The sequence below is a fragment of the Hemitrygon akajei genome, chromosome 1 (assembly GCF_048418815.1).
Source record: "Hemitrygon akajei chromosome 1, sHemAka1.3, whole genome shotgun sequence".
NCBI lineage: Eukaryota > Metazoa > Chordata > Chondrichthyes > Myliobatiformes > Dasyatidae > Hemitrygon > Hemitrygon akajei.
Window position 1 is genome coordinate 58,777,870 of NC_133124.1, and position 22,312 is coordinate 58,800,181.

The 22,312-nt window shown below is 40.6% G+C and overlaps 1 protein-coding gene across 5 annotated transcripts; it reads left to right on the plus strand.

The window, feature by feature from the left end:
* On the plus strand, positions 1 to 21,717 carry tgif1 (TGFB-induced factor homeobox 1). Of its 5 annotated transcripts, XM_073043866.1 has the most exons (4): positions 1 to 178; positions 411 to 455; positions 2,473 to 2,690; positions 18,168 to 21,717. In XM_073043866.1, exons 1-4 carry the CDS (start codon positions 16 to 18, stop codon positions 18,735 to 18,737), a joined length of 996 nt encoding a protein of 331 aa, XP_072899967.1. In that variant the 5' UTR covers positions 1 to 15; the 3' UTR covers positions 18,738 to 21,717. The 5 variants fall into 5 exon arrangements, with proteins under 5 accessions (XP_072899967.1, XP_072899977.1, XP_072899993.1 ...); XM_073043876.1 differs by lacking the exon at positions 411 to 455; XM_073043892.1 differs by lacking the exons at positions 1 to 178; positions 411 to 455 and adding an exon at positions 477 to 601.
* Positions 21,718 to 22,312: the final 595 nt, after the last annotated feature.

Below are 22,312 nucleotides of genomic sequence, written 5' to 3' on the forward strand. Positions count from 1 at the left end.
AATGGGGTTGTGCTGATGTCAGAGAGGAGATTTTGCTCTCTCTTGCACCGCCACGGCCTTCGTTTGGGGGCGGGTCCTGAGTCAAGGCAACAGCTGTCAAGAGAGAGCTGTCAGCTCCTGTGGAGGCAGTCAGTACGGCGAGCCGAGCCGAGCGGAGCCGAGTACTTCCGAGCGCCAGGTAGTAGCGATGTGTTTACCTTTTGTTTAACTCATCCAGCGAGCAACACGCTGGGGTAGAGCGAGCAGGGGCACCCACCGTTTGTGTGCGTCGATACTCACAAGAAGTTGCGTTTTCTCAATAGTTAAAAAATTGCTATTTTCCTTGCTTCGCTGCCTAGTTTTTAAACTTGGAAACTTGTTGGAAAAGATTGTTTTGATTTATTGGCTGTTTCCTCCTCCCTACGCCCCAGTTTGCCTGGAGACACGTTTGTGGAACGGGATGAAAGCTAAGAAAGGTAGGTGAAAGCTGAGTTACTTGTCCACGCTGCTGGCACGTTGTCAAGTCGTGTTCATTTCCGTCTTGAGCTACTCCACCGTCTATCCAGGCTTTCTTTTTGTTATTTAATTCAGCATTTTAATCATCTTATTCTTGGAAGTGGAGGTATGGATGAAGGGCGGTATAATCGATCAGTTGGCGACAGAGAATTAGGAAATAATGCCATTTGGAAGGAGGAGGCGCTGAGATGCTTTGTTTGGGGTTTCAGCTCGTGGAAAAAAAAACTTTTTCCTGTGACTAAGCTTGCACCATAAATTAAAAGTTTCATATGACGATGTTTAAACCCGACTGATTCATCGTGTTTTCCCATCTCTGTGTTACTCTGTTTAAAAGCAGTTTATACATGCAATGGATCCCAGGGGCTTTGAGCGTTTCTCGTTAGGGGGATTTCCTATCGATTGGAAAGGCACAGTGACCTAATGCAGCATTCAGTGATGCATTGCTTTTTCCGAAATGAGTCGAAGGCCAACATAGAAACAACTTTCTAAAAAATCTCTATTGTATGTGGGCGGTATCTGGAAAATGATTTACAAGGACGGTTATTTTCTGTTAGTCTACAAAGCCTCCACTTATTAAACGCTCAACCGTGTATAACGTACTTTTGTTTTATCGTGCATTCACTCAATTGAAGTAAGTACTTCGGATTTCAAAGGACGAGATCCCGACAAATGCAGTCACCATTTTGTTAAGTATGTTTAGAGTTGTGTGGGATCGGACACATTGCGGTAGTTTTGTGTTAGTTTCTGAAGCTTTAAAAAATTATTTTCTTCAGGAATTTGTTGGAATGTAAAATTTTTCAGCCCCCCCCCCCACCCCGTCTTGAACTATAGCCAAGTGAAATGTTTGTGACAGGTCCCAGTATGCAGAATCTTTGTTTCAATGGTATTTTGTAAGCAAACTTATAATTTTAAGTCACGGGGTAAACACTTTTTTTTAAACAAAGAATGCTGAAAGTTTGTTTCTTTTTCTGTGTCGAAAACATTTTGATTTTTAATAGTTTACTGCCACAGTAGTTTCAGACTTACGAGGATAGTTTTCAAGTCAGGATGGGATTCGAATTCACGTTACTTAAGTTAAGCAACACGTGTTTGAAGAGGCCGCAGTTTTATTTTGATTTTCAAAACTGATTAGGTAGACTGCGTAAAATGGAACACGAACTACCCAAAGGACTGCTCTTTATCCATGGATGCCGGGTTCCTCCGGACTTGGTGCTAAGGCAGCATGGGGAAGCACGAGTAATTTTGGAAAATTTCTGTTCTTTTGTTCTGGAACAAGCAGATAATGGCTGCTGTAGGCGCTGGGAAAGAGCATGTATCACTTTACAAACTGACAGTCCGATCGGGTTCAATTCAAACTCAGCCAACCAGAGGTTTCCCTGAACGGGGGCCGAGCTTTACAGGATTTGTTTCTTGATTGGATTGAAAAGTCTCTGAGGTTCACGGGGTAGTTTGAGGACAGAGGTTTATTTAACCATTCCCGTCTCTTAGGTTGTAAACATCTCGAGCATGTAGTAGTCGCCAGCTGACACCTCCAGTTAATTACATAATTTGTGTTTGTTTCCGAAAACTTGTATTTTCTTAACTCAAACACTGCCAAGGCCCCTGAATAGGACGCGAAGTCACCAATATTTGGTGAAAATCCGCATTAAGTGTCTATAAGTACAAATGAAGCAGGCCATTTAAATGTCGGATCTGACTCCTTCCTTCGCCCCCACCCCCTTTAAGTCTAGGCATATAAATGACAGGAGGCACTGAATGTGTTAAGGGCATACGTGCTGGGGCGCTGCTGCAAGGCGGATTTTTATTGATCTGATTTTTCCGCTCATGCCAGCATGCCATTTTAAAACTTCTTCACAGCAATGGGGCCGGTGAATGTGCTAAGGGTATACGTGCTGGGGCGCTGCTACAAGGCGGGTTTTTATTGATCTGATTTCGCCGCACATGCCAGCATGCCATTTTAAAACTTCTTCTTCACAGCAATGGGGCCGATGTGCGGCAGTGAGACTGATGAAGACGAGAGTCTGGAGGTCCCGCTTGATCTCTCTCACTCAGGGAAGCGGCGGAGACGGGGGAACTTGCCTAAGGAGTCTGTACGGATTCTGAGGGATTGGCTATACGAGCATCGCTATAAGGCGTATCCGTCTGAACAGGAGAAAATTCAACTGTCGAGACAGGCACAGCTATCTGTACTGCAGGTGAGTGAATCAAACCACTACCCGAGCTGCAAGCGCCATGGGTCAGGATCACTGCAATATTTAGTTCTTGTTGACCCTTTCTCAGTGTTGGAGCTGTCATCCTACAAATTGGTGATGTCTGCATTTGCTGGCTAATGTGGGATTGCGGTTTGGGTCTCTGACGAATAATGCAGTCGGGGATGTGTTTGTATGCGTCTAAGCTGACTTTGAATTCAGTGATAGCAATTATAATTATTGCAGTTCTACGTGTAATGCTTAAAATATTTGTTTATTCTCATTCTGGATTTTTAAACTGCTTATCTCTTTTAGCTGATCTGCTCCTGTCTCAGAGTAGGGGAGTATCACCCCATACTTGGGTGCTTAGTGCAAGCCCAGCTTTTTCCTGGTCTATACTGGATATTATAGGCCTGGGGAAAGTGGACGTGTTGACAGTGTTTCCAATAGTTGGGTCTAGGACCAGCCTCAGAATAGAAAGATGTACCTTTGAATAGAGATCAGTAGGATTTTTTTCAGCCAGAGGGTGATGAATCTAGAAATCATTATCATAGATGGCCATGCAGGCCAAGTCATTTGGGTATATTTAAAGTGGAGGTTGATAGGTTCTTGATGAGTGAGTTTGTCAAAGGTTACGGGGAGAAGAATAAGAGAGAAATAAGCAACCATGTTTGACCGGGCTTGTAGACACTGTTGGGCTGAATGGCCTAATTCTGCTACCTTCTCCTATGGGTGGCATGGTAGCATAGTAGTTAGCACATTGATTTACAGGACCAGTGACTCGGGTTCAATTCCCAGCACTGTAAGGAGTATGTACATTCTCCCCATGGGTTTCCTTCGTGTGCTACCAATTGAAAATTGTCCAGTGATTAGGGGATTGCTGGGCAAGTCTGGAAGGGTCTATTCTGCATTGTGTGTCACTAAGTAAATAGATGTGAAACTAGTGGAATCCAAGCATGCACAGGCTCAGCTTTACAGAGCTGCACAGCTCAGTGAAGGCTGATCATGGCTGGGTAGCAGGGGAGGAGGCATGGGTGACTGAATGAAGTAAATGTGCCATCTGCTTTGTTAAATATGCTTGTTCTTGCATTAATTGCCCGGCTGATTCTTTGGAGTGAGCTGCCTTTGAAGCACCAAGGATTGTGGTGATTTTGAGGTCAGAATGTCTGGTAAGAGCTCTAGGACATTGATTGAGTGACACCAGTGGTTGTGTACGGTCAAGTCAGATTGGTCAGTGAAGGGGAAACCCGCTGGTTATAAATTTGTAATGCTGCTGCACATGAGCTACGTAGATATGGAAGTTGCTGGGCTGGGAGATGCGATCGAATTGAACGTGGTAAGCTGCTGAAGTGATGTTCTGTTCTGTCACTAATGGTTTCTGAAACCAGTGCCAATTAAGCAAACTTTCTTCTTGAAGAATGCTGAGTATTTTGTAAGATGCAATCCTTCTGACTTGGCTTCCATTTGAGTTGTTTACATATTTCATTACAAGTGAAGTTCAGTTTATCATTATTTGACCGTATATATGTATAGTCCAAAACAAAACAAAGTACCTCTGGACCAAGGTGTACAATGCCGTACACATAACTCACACAACATATAAAGTAATAACAGCATATGTAAATTAACAAATAATAAGGTGCATTTATGATGCAAGTTTAAAAAGTGAACAGTAATATGCTACAGGTGCTTTATTTTTGATGAAACCTGGCTGGTGGCAGGGAGTTCATGGCTTGGCGGGGAAGGGGGAAGAAGCTGAATCCCATTCTAATGGTCCTTTGTTCAAATGCTCCAATCCGTCCAGCCTGATGGTAATGCATTGAGATATTTGGGCAGATGAAAGGCAACATTGACAATGTTAAGAGTGCTGCGTATGCAGTACCGCTGATAACTATATCTCAGATGGGTGGAGGAGGGAGCCCAATGATCTTCTTAGAGTCCTCTTGATCCTTTGCAGGGCCTAGCAGTCACATGCCTTGGGATTCCCACACCAGACAGTGATGCGGGTTAGAATGGGTGTGAGGGGCTCGCTCGCATCAATCTCCGTAGGAAGTGGAGATGCTGCTGTACTTTGTTGACTAAAGAAGTGATGCTGAGTGACCAAGTGGAACTGTCCACTATGTTCACTTCCAGGCATTTGCTGCTCCAGTTCCATGGAGGAGCCGTTTATGTGGTCAGCATGCTCCTTCCTAAAGTCCACAATCATCTCCTTCGTTCAAACATTACAAAGTAGAAAGTACATTTATTGTCAAAGTACGTGTATATCAGCATATACGACTCTGAGAGTTGTATGCACGCACAGTAAATCCAAGAGCCACAATAGAGTCAATGAAAATCAGCACCCAACAGGATGGACAAACAATGAATGTGCAAAAGACAAAAAACTGCAAATACAAAAGAAAGAGAAAAAATAATAAATAAGCAATAAATATCAAGAACCTAAGATGAGTTCACAGGTTAGTCCAAAATTCTATCTGCTCTACCACCTCTGTATGCTATCTTGTCATCATTATTGATGAGGCCAATCACTTTTGTGTCATCAGCAAACTTGATTTAGTTTAAACTGGATCAAGCAGTACAGTCATGCATCAACCGCGGGCTGAGCATGCTGGACTGGTGCTTAGCGTGATGGAGTTAGAGATGTTGCTGCCAATTCAGACTGACTGGCAGTAACGTAACAAGATGGCATTTCGCCCACTGCTTTGTTGATGCCTCTGTTCCCACACTGATTTATCCTATTGCTTATTTCCCCTCCATAGCCTTACTTGCATACTAGGGGCAATTTTAGGAGGTCAGTTAATCCACCAACTTGTACATCCCTTATAACCATATAACAATTACAGCACAGAAACAGGCCATCTCAGCCCTTCTAGTCTGTGCCAAACGCTTACCCTCACCTAGTCCCACCGACCTGCACTCAGCCCATAACCCTCCATTCCTTTCCTGTCCATATACCTATCCAATTTTTTTAAAAATGACAATATCGAACCTGCCTCTACCACTTCTACTGGAAGCTCGTTCCACACAGCTACCACACTCTGAGTAAAGAAGTTTCCCCTCGTGTTACCCCTAAATTTTTGCCCCCTAACTCTCAACTCATGTCCTCTTGTTTGAATCTCCCCTAATTGCAATGGAAAAAGCCTATCCACGTCAACTCTATCTATCCCCCTCATAATGTTAAATACCTCTATCAAGTCCCCCCTCAACCTTCTACGCTCCAAAGAATAAAGACTTAACTTGTTCAATCTTTCCCTGTAACTTAGGTGCTGAAACCCAGGTAACATACTAGTAAATCTCCTCTGTACTTTCTCTATTTTGTTGACATCTTTCCTATAATTCGGTGACCAGAACTGTACACAATACTCCAAAACTTGAATGTGAAAGGAAGCTGAAATGCCTGGGAAATTGCTGGGTGAATGTGTAAAACCCAGGACCCAAGGCCAGAAATGAACTCTGGAGCTGTGGGGTAGTGTTTTGGATTTGCACAGAGACAGTGGTGTCTAGAACCTGAGATGCCAACTTGAAGTCACTAAACTAAACAAATTGTAGCAAAGGGTGAAGCCTCAGTGTTGATGTGACTTGTTCAATGCTAATTAAAAAATTCATTGGCCTTTTGCTCATACATCTTTGTACTGATAATCAAGGGAATATAACAAAGGATGACTTGATGAAGATCCTGGGGAAGTATTTCACCTTCTGCACTCTTTTGGGGAAATAAGTTCAAGATTTGTTAATTAGTAATGGTGCAGGTGTCTCATTAGCCGTCAACTCTGCCAGCTCCTTTTTAGAACAATTCAGTTTGTCTCATCCACAACCCCCCTCTTTCCATGTAGCCCAGCAAATCATCTTCTGTCAAACTTGTATTTGAACAAAATCTTTTGAAGTCCTGATTGTCTCTATTCATTCCACCACTTAAACACAGTAAGTTCTGGATTATAATTACTATTTTTTTTGTGTTTGTTCATGTACTCCCAATTTTTGGGGTGCCACTCTGAATTTGTGTAACTTGGTCTTTGAGTCATTAACCAACAGGAGTTGATTCTGTCTAGGTACATCAGTCATGAATTCACTCTGTCAGATCTTTTCATCCTTTCTTTGCTTCCAATTTGGGGATGTAACAGAAATCCATCAAGCATGGAGCTATTGTCTTGTTCACGCATCCTTTCTGTGATCTTTGAATCCTTCCTAAAGTGTGGTGACTTGAACCTGGTTGTGGCCTGAACAGTTTTACAAGGTTCTGTGTAATTTTCCTGCTTTTGTACACGCTGTCTGGGAGCTTTTGATTATTGTTTTCCTGAAGTGTCCAGACACAGTCAAAAAATTTATGCATTGGTACCCTCAGGCCTCTATATACCTGCACCCCCTGCAAAGCCATGTCCCTCTCACCATTCACCACACCCATTTGAGAACTGTTTTCAGTTTTACTCCTACTTGTAAGTAACTCCATATGTACTAAGATTGTTGACACTTTAATTGCCTTTTGAAATAGTCTAGAGATCTACTAAGTTTAGGGGCTGACAAGGCAAGAGGTGGACAATAAATTCCACCTTTATCAGAGATAGAAATTAACAAACTACATTGTACACGGGAGTCCTAATGCAAGCTTGTAAATGGAAATTAGCCATTATGTGTAGTTAGTATGGTGCCAGTGGAGGGTACAGCAATATTCTCATTGATTTATGACTTTTAAGACAACATTCCTTTGCCTTGGGTTGTTTTCGTTATCCAATGAAATAACTAACTCAAGGTCTGTTAGGTGATTTATTGATGGAGAGAAGTTTGTGGGAAATGGGTAGGATTTGAGGCTTATTTTCAAGAAGGTAGAGTGATATGAAAAGATTTTGAGCAGTTGAGCTCATGTCTTTTGCAGGCAAGGGCTGACCTTCTATTAGAAGGTATTTAAGACCATGGTTGGAAGAGTAGAGAAATTTGGAGGGTGATGGGACTGGATGAGATTATTGATATGGGGAAGGGAAAGACCATGGTGAAAACTGAATGAGAGTTTTAAATTAAGATAGTTTATTTTATTTACTTAGAACTGGAGTGGGTTTGTGAGCACAGGTAATTTGTAAAGTAAATGCAATTTGGTGTAACTTTTGAAAGCTAAACCTGGGTTGTTGTTGTATCATAGAATGTGAACACCTAATTTTAACCCAGTGAGGTTCCAGGATGAATCTAGGTGAATACTGCTAATATGGTGCTTAGATACAATTATTCCCAGGTTATCAGTGCAACGATCTTTAGGATTTGTTAATCATTTAGATTTTATTTTACCCAGAATGCCTCGCACATCCATTTACTAATGTGGCAGTGCGCCAGAGCCTCAATTTTAGGCCTGCTTGAATATTCTTAGGCACCTTGTTTATGCAGACTTTTGCACACATCATCAAACACACTGTGTCCATTCTCTGCTGGCAGAATTGTTGGCGCCAGTTTTGGTCTATGCTCTTCAGCTGAATTCTGAAAGTTGCCCTCCAAGGGGGCAAGGATCTTAAATCCATCCCTTCAGACTTCCTAGGCCCATCTTTTGTGAGCCTGGAGTTTCTACTTGGTTTAGGAAGAGCATTTTGGGCACAAATTCTGCTCCAAATTGCACCTTTTTTTTTCAAATTGATTCATGCTTCAGTGTCCACTCAGTTTATGTATTACCAAATAAAACAAAAATCGCAGGTATTGCTTAGAACAATTATTTGATATTTCTAATCTTTAGTATAGTTTCCATAGTGATAACTTTTATACCTTGGGGTAATATCCTAGGGTGCATTGAGAGAAGTCTTGAGTAATGCCCTGGAGAGAGTTGGGAATAAGCAGAGGCTGTTATAAAGGATTTCCATTAGATAGGGCCTAAACAGCTGAAGGCTCCGCTTGTTTTAGCTGTAGTGGACACAAACATTATTGGAAGAACATTAAAAATATCACAGAGGTCTTTTTGCATGATGTTGAAACAGCTCTGCTGGGTTTTGAACAGTGTGAGCATCTTTGAAGTTTGATAATGTGATGCCTTGTTGTGCCCTCAATAGAGAAGGAATTTCATATGAGGATAAGCTGAGATGCTGGAGGTTAATTTTACACTGAAGATCAGAGTTAAGGCTGTATATGAGAACACCAGCATTGAAGTAGTATAAACAGCTGTGGTGCCTGGCACTGTGGCAATCTGGTCTGGCTTTATTAATGTAACGAAGATTAAATTCTTTCCAAAAATCACCTTAACCACCTGTGTGTAACCTGACTTAATTATTTAAGTAAGACTATCCAGAGCCAAACTGTCTGTGGGAATTGTTTTGATCTGGGCAATATAGATCAGTTCATTTTTTTTTCTTTGTCTGCTTTTACTAAAATTTAGTTTCCAAGTAGTTCAATGCCTTTCTGTACATGAAGGACATAGTTAATCAAAAACACAGAGCCTTTATATTTATGGAAGAACATGAGTCCTTCCTATTGATATCTCTTGGACTTTATTTTTTGCCTGCAAGAGTGATTTGTTTTCTAACTTTGCCACCACTTTCCTGCAATAATCCTGAATTCCTGGATTTCCACTGTTTATCCTGTTGATCGCCAGTACCTTTCACTCTCTCAAATTGGCAAGCCTTTATCTTTCTGATTAGGCATAGGGCAATGGTACAGTCTCTTTGTTCCAGATAGCCCAAGCTGACCATGGTATCTGTCTGTCCCTTACCACCCCCCGATGCATAGTCCCTGCATTGCTGCTTAGCATGGCATCATTGTTGACATAGTTATATTGCACCTGGGCTGCAATACTAATTGTGTTATGCTAATTGTGAGGAGTGTGCACCCAGTACTGGTCCCTGTGAAACTACTGATCATGGCCTACCAATCCAAAGTTGATCTGTTTTATTGTTTTCCATTCATTAGCTAATCTTCCATTTCCACATCCTCTTGTGTAGTATCTTATCAAAGGTCTTTTGACAGTCCAAGTGCACCATATCAGTTGGTTGTCACTTATTTATTCTGTTAAATACAACCTTGGAAATGGATTTCTCCAACATGATTGCCCTTGCATGAAATCAATTTTTTAATGTTCTGTAAGTGTCCTGTTAGTACTTCCTTAACAAAATAATGCCTACTACTGATATTGACCTAACTGTTTTCTAGCTCACTCCCTTTCTTTAATAGTAGATGGACATGTATTAGTAAAATTAGTATTTCCTCCAATGTTAACTTAAATACTGACCTCGTCAGATCAAAAAGGTTTTGCTTTCAATTTACTTATTGAGGTATACTGCTCTTTCCCCACAATTTTAGGTACCTCAAAATAAAGATAGAATGCGTATCCAGTAACCCATTCTCTAGAAAAGGCTCAGTGGGTGTGCCATTCCTACATCCTAGATTTCATTGCTTCAGGTGTGATAGAATCGGAGGGGCAAGAGGAGGAGATGTTGCATTGATTGTCCGAGAAATTATTACAGCAGTGCTCTGGAAGGATAGAATAGAGAGCTCATCTAGGGTGGCTATTTGGGTGGAATTGAGGAATAGGAAAGGTGTAGTAAGACTTATAGGGGTGTATTGTAGACCACCTAATGAGGAGTGAGAATTGGAGGAGCAAATTTGTAAAGAGATAGCAGATATTTGTAGTAAGCACAAGGTTGTGATTGTGGAAGATTTTAATTTTCCACACATAGACTGGGAAGCCCATTCTGTAAAAGGGCTGGATGGTTTGCAGTTTGTAAAATATGTGTAGGATAGTTTTTTGCAGCAATACATAGAAGTACCAAGTAGAGAAGGGGCAGAGTTGGATCTCCTGTTAGGGAATGAGATAGGTCAGGTGATGGAGGTATGTGTTGGGGAGCACTTTGGGTCCAGTGATCACAATACCATTAGTTTCAATATAATTATGGAGAAGGATGGGACTGGACCCAGGGTTGAGATTTTTGATTGGAGAAAGGCTAACTTTGAGGAGATGCGAAAGGATTTAGAAGGAGTGGATTAGGACAATTTGTTTTATGGGAAGGATGTAATAGAGAAATGGAGGTCATTTAAAGATGAAATTTTGAGGGTACAGAATCTTTATGTTCCTGTTAAGTTGAAAGGAAAGGTTAAAAGTTTGAGAGCTCCATAGTTTTCAAGGGATATTGGAAACTTGGTTTGGAAAAAGAGTGAGATCTACAATAAATATAGGCAGCATGGAGTAAATGAGGTGCTCGAAGAATATAAAGAATGCAAAAAGAATCTTAAAGAAATTAGAAAAGCTAAAAGAAGATACAAGGTTGCTTTGGCAAGTAAGGTGAAAATAAATCCGAAGGGTTTCTACAGTTATATTAATAGCAAAAGGATAGTGAGGGATAAAATTGGTCCCTTAGAGAATCAAAGTGGACAGCTATGTGTGGAGCCGAAAGAGATGGGGGAGATTTTGAACAATTTCTTTTCTTCAGTATTCACTAAGGAGAAGGGTGTTGAATTGTGTAAGGTAAGGGAAACAAGTAGGAAGTTATGGAAACTGACAATTAAAGAGGAGGAAGTACTGGTGCTTTTAAGGAACATAAAAGTGGATAAATCTCCGTGTCCTGACAGGATATTCCCTAGGAACTTGAGGGAAGTTGGTGTAGAAATAGCAGGGGCTCTGACAGAAATATTTCAAATGTCATTAGAGACGGGGATGGTGCCGGAGGATTGGCGTATTGTTCATGTGGTTTCGTTGTTTAAAATGGGTTCTAAGAGTAAACCTAGCATTTATAGGCCTGCCAGTTTGACGTCAGTGGTGGGTAAATTAATGGAAAGTATTCTTAAAGATGGTATATATAATTATCTGGATAGACAGGGTCTGATTAGGAATAGTCAGCATGGATTTGTGCGTGGAAGGTCATGTTTGACAAATCTTATTGAATTTTTTGAAGAGGTTACGAGGAAAGTTGAGGAGGGTAAAGCAGTGGATGTTGTCTATGGACTTCAGTAAGGCCTTTGACAAGGTTCCGCACGGAAGGTTAGTTAGGAAGGATCAATCGTTAGGTATTAATAGACAATAGACAGTAGGTACAGGAGTAGGCCATTCGGCTCTTCTAGCCAGCACCGCCATTCACTGTGATCATGGCTGATCATATACAATCAGTACCCCGTTCCTGCCCTCTCCCCATGTCCCTTGACCCCGCTATCTATAAGAGCTCTATCTAACTCTCTCTTGAATGCATCCAGAGACTTGGTCTCCACTGCCTTCTGGGGCAGAGCATTTCACATATCCACCACTCTCTGGGTGAAAAAGTTTTTCCGCATCTCTGTTCTAAATGGCCTACCCCTTATTCTTAAACTGTGGCCTCTAGTTCTGGACTCACCCATCAGCGGGAACATGCTTCCTCCCTCCAATGTGTCCAATCCCTTAATAATCTTATATGTTTCAATTAGATCCCCTCTCATCCTTCTAAATTCCAGTGTATACAAGCCCAGTCGCTCCAATCTTTCAACATATGACAGTCCCGCCATTCCGGGAGTTAACCTTGTGAACCTAAACTGCACTCCCTCAATAGCAAGAATGTCCTTCCTCAAATTTGGAGACCAAAACTGCACACAATACTCCAGGTGTGGTCTCACCAGGGCCCTGTACAGCTGCAGAAGGACTTCTTTACTCCTATACTCAATTCCTCTTGTTATAAAAGCCAGCATGCCATTAGCTTTCTTCACTGCCTGCTGTACCTGCATGCTTGCTTTCATTGACTTATGTACAAGAATACCTAGATCTCGTTGTACTTCCCCTTTTCCTAACTTGACTCCATTTAGATAGTAAGCTGCCTTCCTGTTCTTGCCACCAGTGGATAACCTCACATTTATCCACATTAAACTGCATCTGCCATACATTTGCCCACTCACCCAATCTGTCCAAGTCACCCTGCATTCTCATAACATCCTTCTGACATATCACACTGCCACCCAGCTTTGTGTCATCAGCAAATTTGCTAATGTTACTTTTAATCCCTTCATCTAAATCATTAATGTATATTGTAAACAGCTGCGGTCCCAGCACTGAACCTTGCGGTACCCCACTGATCACAGCCTGCCATTCCGAAAGGGACCCGTTAATCACTACTCTTTGTTTCCTGTCAGCCAGCCAATTTTCAATCCATGTCAGTACTCTGCCCCCAGTACCATGTGCCCTAATTTTGCCCACCAATCTCCTATATGGGACTTTATCAAAAGCTTTCTGGAAGTCCAGGTACACTACATCCACTGCCTCTCCCTTGTCCATTTTCATATTTACATCCTCAAAAAACTCCAGAAGATTAGTCAAGCATGATTTTCCCTTCATAAATCCATGCTGACTCGGATTGACCCTTCTACTGCTATCCAAATGTGTCGTAATTTCCTCTTTTATAATTGACTCCAGCATCTTTCCCACCACTGACGTCAGGCTAACCAGTCTATAATTCCCTGTTTTCTCGCTCCCTCCTTTCTTGAAAAGTGGGACAACATTAGCCATCCTCCAATCAGCAGGAACTGTTCCTGAATCTATAGAACATTGGAAAATGATTACCAATGCGTCCACGATTTCTAGAGCCACCTCTTTAAGTACGCTGGGATGCAGACCATCAGGTCCCGGGGACTTATCAGCCTTCAGACTCAGCAGTCTATCCAACACCATTTCTTGCCTAATATAAATTTCCTTCAGTTCATCCTTTACCCTAGTTCCTTTGGCCACTATTACATCTGGGAGATTGTTTGTGTCTTCCCTAGTGAAGACAGATCCAAAGTACCTGTTCAACTCGTCTGCCATTTCCTTGTTCCCCATAATAAATTCACCCGTTTCTGTCTTCAATGGCCCAATTTTGGCCATAACTGTTTTTTTGCTATTCCCATACCTAAAGAAGCTTTTACTATCCTCCTTTATATTCTTGGCTAGTTTACCTTCGTACCTCATTTTTTCTTGGCGTATTGCCTTTTTTGTTATCTTCTGTTGCTCCCAGTCCTCCGGTTTCCCACTCATTTTTGCTATGTTATACTTCTCTTTTATTTTTATACTGCCCTTTACTTCCCTCGTCAGCCACGGCCGCCCCTTACTTCCCTTAGGATCTTTCTTCCTCTTTTTAATGAACCGATCCTGCACCTTCTGCATTATTCCCAGAAATACTTGCCATTTTGTTCCACTGTCTTCCCTGCTAGGGTATTGTTCCATTGAACTAAGCTCCTCCCTCATAGCTCCACAGTTCCGTTTGTTCAACTGTAATACTGACACATCCGATTTTCCCTTCTCCTTCTCAAATTGTAGGTTAAAACATATCATATTATGGTCACTACCTCCTAATGGTTCCTTTACCTCGAGGTCCCTGATGAAATCCGGTTCATTGCACAACACTAAATCTAGAATTGCCTTCTCCCTGGTAGGCTCCAGTACAAGCTGTTCTAAGAATCCATCTCGGAGGCACTCCACAAACTCCCTTTCTTGGGGTCCAGTACCATTCTGATTCTCCCAGTCTACCTGCATGTTGAAATCCCCCATGACAACTGTATCATTACCTTTGTGACATGCCAATTTTAACTCTTCATTCAACTTACACCCTACATCCAGACTGCTGTTTGGGGGCCTGTAGATAACTCCCATTAGGGTCTTTCTACCCTTAGAATTTCTCAGTTCTATCCATACTGACTCTACATTTAATATTGAAATAGTAAAATGGATTCAACAGTGGCTGGATGTGAGATGCCAGAGAGTAGTGGTGGATAACTGTTTGTCAGGTTGGAGGCCAGTGACTAGTGGTGTGCCTTGGGGATCTGTATTGGTTCCAAAGTTTGTCATATACATTAATGATCTGGATGATGGGGTGGTAAATTGGGTTAGTAAGTATGCAGATGATACTAAGGTAGGTGGTGTTGTGGATAATGAAGTAGGTTTCCAAAGCTTGCAGAGAGATTTAGGCCAGTTAGAAGAGTGGGCTGAACGATGGCAGATGGAGTTTAATGCTGATAAGTGTGAGGTGCTAAATTTTGGTAGGAGTAATCTAAATAGGACATAGATCGTAAATGGTAGGGTGTTGAAGAATGTAGTAGAACAGAGTGATCTAGGAATAATGGTGCATAGTTCCCTGAAGGTGGAATCTCATGTGGATAGGGTGGTGAAGAAAGCTTTTGGTATGCTATAAAACAGAGCATTGAGTATAGGAGTTGGGATGTAATGTTAAAATTGTGCAAGGCATTGGTAAGGCTGAATTTGGAGTATTGTATACATTTCTGGTTACTGAATTATAGGAAAGATATCAACAAAATAGAGAGAGTACAGAGAAGATTTACCAGAATGTTACCTGGGTTTCAGCTGAACAAGTTAGGTCTTTATTCTTTGGAGCGTAGAAGGTTGAGGGGGGACTTGATAGAGGTATTTAAAATAATGAGGGGGATAGATCGAGTTGACATGGATAGGCTTTTTCCATTGAGAGTAGAGGAGATTCAAACAAGAAGACATGATTTGACAGTTGGGGGGCAAAAATTTAGGGGTAACACGAGGAGGAATTTCTTTACTCAGAGAGTGGTAGCTGTGTGGAACGAGCTTCCAGTATAAGTGGTAGAGGCAGGTTCGGTATTGTCATTTAAAGTATAATTGGATAGGTATATGGACAGGAAAGGAATGGAGGGTTATGGGCTGAGTGCGGGCCAGTGGGACTAGGTGAGTGTAAGCGTTGGTACGGACTAGAAGGGCCGAGATGGCCTGTTTCCGTGCTGTAATTGTTATACAGTTATATGCTTTGACCATCATTGATTACTTTTGCATTCAAATTTCTTCATCACATTCTGTTGTATGTGAGCTTTGATAGAAAAAGAAAAGAATAAAACTTCTATTGTGAGAGGATCAGAGGTGAAAACAGTCTTGTCTTTGCAAAGCATTAACAATTGGCCACAAAGTGGATTTAAGATGGTTTTACCTGTTGTTTGCTGTGGCCAGTTTAATTAAGTTTTTCCATCTGTAATTAATTGGTCTTTAATTCAAAGTTTGCAAAATCCTTTAGCGATCTGTTTTCAACTAGATAATGTTGAGTTGATGGAAAGAGAAACAGTTATTGAATATACATATTTATTTTGATGTGTGGAGAAGTGAGATGAAAAAATATTTTGCCCTGGCAAATTACAAAAAGATGGACTTCTGTGATCTGGTGGTCTATTGCAGGAAATGCTGGCTTTAGATGCAGCCGGAAGCAGCTTTGGAGCATTGTGAGATTGTTTTATGGTATACTTGTGAACTACTTGATAGTTAGAAAATGCTTTTTCTTTCTGTGATGAGATTTTAAATGTTTTGGCATTCTTGAGCCAGGTTGTCAACGATTTGCTTGTGGTCCACTGAATGCACGTTGCTCATTGCATCATAAAGGGCAATTTGAGTTATCCCTGGACATTGTAACACTGATATTGTGTGTGACAGAGGTGCTGTTGTACTACAGTAAGAGCACCTTTAGATTTAATTGCTGAAGCTATTAACTCAGATAAGAGGGAAAAATTGTTCCCTTGTACCGTACTGGAGTAAGAGCAAAATATAGATTCCATTGAACAGAGTGTTACTAATGTCTGCTTAATACCATTCTCTGTAATTCAGATGGATTCTTTGTCAGGTGTCAGTTTCTAGGCATTTTAACCTCCCAGTTATAGTCCACAGTGTTGCTCCATGTAGTCATACAGAAATTGGTTATTAACCTTGAGTCCATGCTGATCATCAATTCCCCACTTACATAATTAGTATTTTTTTTCTCCCTCTGCAATTTCCCATCGGCTCACATAGTTACAGGGAACATGTGCTAAACCCTGACGGACATGCACTGCAGATCACTGGAGCTGTAAGACAGCACCTATTACCTAACCCACTCTGCTGTTGGTATATCTCCCCCTCAGTTTTAACTGATACACCTGAGGTTAAGTAGATATATTCAGTTGTAGAATATGAAAGCATTTTTATGATGCACAATGTGGATTTTCTTGAAATATTATCCTGAGTATAAAAATGCAAATATTCTGCTGCTGAATATCTGCTCTATTGTTTCATTTCTGTGGAGTAATAGTTCATGTGATTATGGAGTTTTTTTTATCTGAGCATTTCCTGAATTTTGCTGAATTATATAAATTAAATAATCTCAAAACATTATTTAGTACATTGCCTTTGTGCTGTTTTTATTGAAAGAATGGTTTAATTTTCCTTAACTCTTAATGAAATTTTTTAAGTGCACCTTTGTACTGGGAATAGAACCTAATATTTCAAGCATCAAAATATACCTTGGTCCAGTTTAATACACACAGTATAGATTGCAGCAAATTGTAGCAACAGTGTGGCTTACTTAGTCCGAAGGATGAGGCAGTTTTTACTTCAGATGCCAAGCATCTGAATTTAGAGATGAGAAGCAGCTTGAAAGATGGTTGCACCATTCGTTTTTATATTTCAAGATTGCAACGATGGTCCTAGGTTTCTGACAGCAAAGTTCCCTTGTATGGTCAGTAAGTTTTCTACAAAGAGGCTGTTCTGTTATATTAGTGCGACTTTAGTCTATCCAGTGGCATTGACAGAATGGAACTGGATGCTGGAATAGAGACTGTTATGGTTTGTTTATCTTGTAGAACTTGTTTATTGGGCTGGGCTGTTTGAAGCAGTTCTATATTAAAGTGTGGAATCAGCCTGATGGTTGAATTTAAGCGCTGAGTTATTTTAGTTTGTTTTTGTCATGGGGTGAGAAATAATTGCATGCAGAATAGGTAGAGAAAGTAATATTTTAAGAAAGCTATCTTTAAAGGGCGTTAAAGCATATGATCCAGTTGGGGAAAAAGAGACTTACATATTGGTAACAGTTGTGGAAAGAAATAGTTGTCAATTTAACTGCTGAGTATGCTGCTAATTTTTGCTTTATTTCAGATACCATTTTCTGTAGTTTATTTGATTTTTATATTCTCTGACTTAATTCTTTGTGAGACCGGATATCTAAACTTAATTCCTTTATTGTGGTTGGGAAAGGTTTAAAAGGATGTGACTAACTTGGCACTAGTGTAGCAGTTAACCTAACACTATTACGGAGCCAGTGACCTGCGTTCAATTCCTGCCCATTGTCTGTAAGGAGTATGTATGTTCTCCCAGTGACTGGGAGGAAACCAGAGCACCTGGAGGAAATCCACGCAAGGTCCAAAGATATATGGGTTAGTAGGTTAACTGGTCATTGTAAATTTTCCTGTGATTAGACTGGGGTTAAATGGGTGTTTTGCTGGGCACCACATTCAAAGGGCCTGTTTCGTGCTATATCTAAAAAAAAGTTAGATGGGAATCTTAGTTGACATGGGATGCCATTTGGGCTGAAGGGGCTCTTTCTGTGCTCTGAGTCTAAACTGTTCTGTTTGAAAAGGAAGTGACTTGGTATATTTAAACTGAACTTAATATTACAAATAGCACTATGTTAATTTCCTTTTACAGTTTTCATATTTGATTTTGCGTGTGTTTTACTTGTGTTCTGCACTTTTGATTGCCTCCTGTACTGGAGTAGAAATGTACTCAACCTGATCATCCTCTTGCCTGCTGCATTCCAGGTCTGTAACTGGTTCATTAATGCACGCCGCAGACTGCTGCCCGACATGCTGAGGAAGGACGGAAAAGATCCCAATAACTTCACCATCTCTCGGCGAGGGGGTAAGAGTGTGGAGCACACCCCTGTTCAGGCATCAGTGGCGTCCAGCAGTTTTGTCCAAGATCTTGACGAAAGATCGTTTGGATCCACAAGCTCCGGCCCTGATAATGGGGAGACCTCTCCATGCAGCACCTCTTCTTCGGGAGCGTTCCTACCTAGGCCGTCGGTCATTTGCCACACTACCGTTTCGACACCGAATGATGTGCCTTTACACTACTGCCCACCCACCAGCTCAGAGGGAGTGTCTAAAATGGATCTTTTGTCAACTGCAGGCTTGGTGCATACCAATCCTGGATGCTCCAAAGATGCTGTTCCGATTGGGTCCAACCCATCCCACCAGAGTGGACTATTTAACACTCCTCCACCCACTCCTCCGGATCTCAATCAAGATTTCAGCGGATTTCAGCTGCTGGTGGATGTTGCGCTGAAACGAGCTGCGGAAATGGAATCCCAGTCCAAGTCTGTGGCTTAGATCCTATCCATGCTGGCTGTCAAACTGACCTGAGGGAAGAACACTACAGGAAAAGCTTGTTCCATATGGTAAAAATAGATGCTTTATGCAGCATGATGCCTTCTTATTTGCACAAGGGAATCCCAAAAATTGGCTTCCTATCACAGAATTGTCTTAACAAATTGCTCACATGGAGACTGATGAATTCATGACTACTATAGATAGATGAACCTTTTGTTTTGTAGTTGATAATGTGAGAATTTCCCATGATCATGTGATTCTTTACTTTCAGTCTGTGCAATATTTAGATATACAGAGCCTTCTTATAACTCTTTATCATTCCTGCATGGGAAAATAATGTGGCTCATGCATTGTTTAGAATAATGGTTTTTTTAATATAATTATGTATTGTCACTGGGGCTAAACTGAGTTTTGATTATTCTTCAGTCTTTATTTCAGTGTAAGGCAATCAACCATGGAGCTGGGTAACAGAACTGAATTGGTCTGCGGTACTGTGCAGACTTCTTTCTCTTTTCAGGTTCCAGTTGTCACAGCAGAACCTGCACACACAAGCATTCCTGACTCTGGTGACATTGCTTGACCACTGGCTTCCTTTCATTGGTATGGTTCTGTTTTATGGCTGTCATACTTGCCCAATTCACTGTAAGGCTGCATCTGCACAAGAAGTGGTGACCACTGGACAGGCTGAGACCAGAACCAACCCCAGAATATAATGGTTCCTTGGTCACCAATATTTTTTATGGCCGGGCTCAGTAAACTTTAAATTTAGCACAAAATTCTTGAATGTATGTCTCCTTATTGAGATATCCTTATCAAAACCATATTGATGCATGTGGTTTTGACGTTGCTTGTGTTTTTAGTGGGCACTGAATGGAGAAGTCTGGGTCATTCCCTTGTTAACCATGCGGCTGCTGTGCCTTGCTGGAACATTGCCTTTAAAACTGTGAGGTCTGGATAAGTTAATTATGGAGTTTGTGTATTGTCAGTTTGTCATTTTCCATTGTTCAGTGTCTTGAGATATTTGAATGCAGATTGGAGATGTTTGGGGGTCAGCAATGATGGCTGTGCCTTTGTGCTTTCTAAATTTCTAGCTTGTAACTCATGAAGTTGAGATTGACTTTTAAGTGAAGGATGTTTTGTTTCTAAAACTGCTGTTACATAATTAATTGAGGTTCCACAAGGCCTTTCCTAAGCTTCACCATTGGAGGGAAGTACATGGGTGGTATGAGGAGCAGGGGAGAAGCCGTGCAGAACATCAGGACAAAAGTTTAAATACATCACTAAATATGCTAGGAGGCTTAGAGACTGGTGAATATATTATTTAGCCATCCCAGTGCCGGTTTTGGTTTCTGTCAGCCTGACAATGCACCTTATCCCAAAGACCAGGCCCTGTTGCATTTACATTCCTTCTCCAGTTTTGCTGTACTGCTGGATCCCCAACACAAAGCCCAGCGAGCACTATTCGTTAAATTAAAAAAAGTAATCTTAGTTGCTGTCTCTACAATTATTGGAGAAAATCCTTGTTTGTGGCTAAATCCCACTAGTAGCAATAATGTACTCTGCAACACATTTAGTTAGCGGAGAGTGAGAGACAAAACTGAACTCTTGTTTCAATTTCTAGTTTTAAAAAACACAGCATTGAAGCCTGGATGAAGGACTTTCAGTTGAATTTGGGATTTTTCTTTAGCTGAAGAGAATTTAAAGCTATTAAACTCTTGTCATTTCCTTCTCCCTTACTTTGTATTAATTTTACCCAGTATATACTCCTATTCACCCTTCTGTACTCTAGACACATAACTGCATGAATAGTGATGTTTTTGATTTTGCCAAGGTTTGCATATAAGAGCTGTAAAATGGTAAAACCAATGTAAGCTTTTTTTTCAGGTAGTGCTGTGTATTAGAAAAAAAGGTTCTGATTTTTGCTTAGGTTGGGAGATTTTTCAAATGAAGTGTGGTTGTACTAATTGACCACTGTTTGAAACAGCCAGCAATGAGGCTACAAGAGGTCCTAAGGTTACTTGAGGGTTAATGTATTTGGGTGAGAACCCAGTGGCATCTCTAATAGTAACAGCAACAATTGAAACTTTTATTCTGGTTCTTTCAATTGTGTGTGCCCTGCTTCTAAAATTTATAGTGGGAGTTGGACCTCTCCTGCACCTTCATTCCCACCTCCATAGCACCACTGCTGGAACTGTATCCTACCTCTTATGGGTGCATCCTGTGGTTTGCTTTCTGGAGGTCCTAATGTGGTGGTAGGGTTAAGTCAAAAATCCAGCAGTAGGTTCTGAAAATACCTTTTAAAAGGGGAATCTTGTCTCCATATCTGTACCTCTTAAAGAATTATGATCAGATGATCAGTATGTTTGGGATACAGTCTAGTTCTATGACCTTTTTTTGTTGTATATTTCATTATACCAGTGATGCTGGAGTCCTGTCATGCTGTTAATGATTGACATTTAAAAGGCAGCTTAGTTAACACACTGTTAAAACGACAAAGTCTCTGAAATGGTCCTAGTTTGAATTTCATTGCTGGTGTTATTCACTTTGCTTCTTTTTATGGTTGGTCAACAATATTGTGTGGAAATATATTTCCTGATGAAAATTAATCATAAATCTGTAACTTTTTTTATATAAAAAAAAGTAGAGTGTCTACTTTTAAACTAGATGTTATTTTTAACCCTTCAACCTAGAAGGTATTTGTACAGTTTTCATCACTGTGATCATCTGAAATTGTAATGTATGAGTGTAGACTGTACTATATGAACCTGGTTCATTTTGCATTGATGTTTTGCCTTATTGACGAATCAAGATGCAAAGACCTGTAAAGACTGACTAAAGCTGCAGTATTCCTCTTTGCCTTGCCACTGGATTCTGCAGGCAGGGTTCTTCTCACTTCCTAATTACAAGGTGGGGGCATCAGAATGCAGTTTCACAATGTACCCAATTTTGATTTAAAAAATAATAAATTACTTTATTCCTATCTATTTGTTTTGTTTCTACTCTTTAATGATGAACTTTATCTACTTTGGGATGAAGCTGAGTGGATGTTGTTCTGAACAATAATAATAAGGCTGAGAATGAATGAAGTAGCCAAGGCTGTGAAGAGAAGTACACTGATATGTGGTTCTACACAGATAAAGTACTGTTGCAATGAGTGCAAGTTGAATAAATCTTCATGTATATTATACTCAACAACACATCTCATCAGTAATCCCAGTATATTTGGAGCCTACGTTAACTAAGTGTATTCCAATATTACTTTGATTTAATAATTTCATTAAATAGATTAGGGAAAATTCATTTTCAGAAATCAAAATCCCTAAATCTGTGAAAATAGGGATTTCACCTGGTTTAAGAAATTATGAATGTTGAGAATACGGCTAGATTATGTGCATATTATGAATTATTAGATGAATGTCAATGGATTTAAAACATTTTCAACCTTGACTTCTGTTAAATGGTGTAAACAAAATCTTCACGTTAACACAATGGTGATTTGTACTTGTGTTCATCACACTGAAATATTCCAAATTGCAGGAGTTAACCTTGTGCATTCATGGACTGGAGTTAAAAGG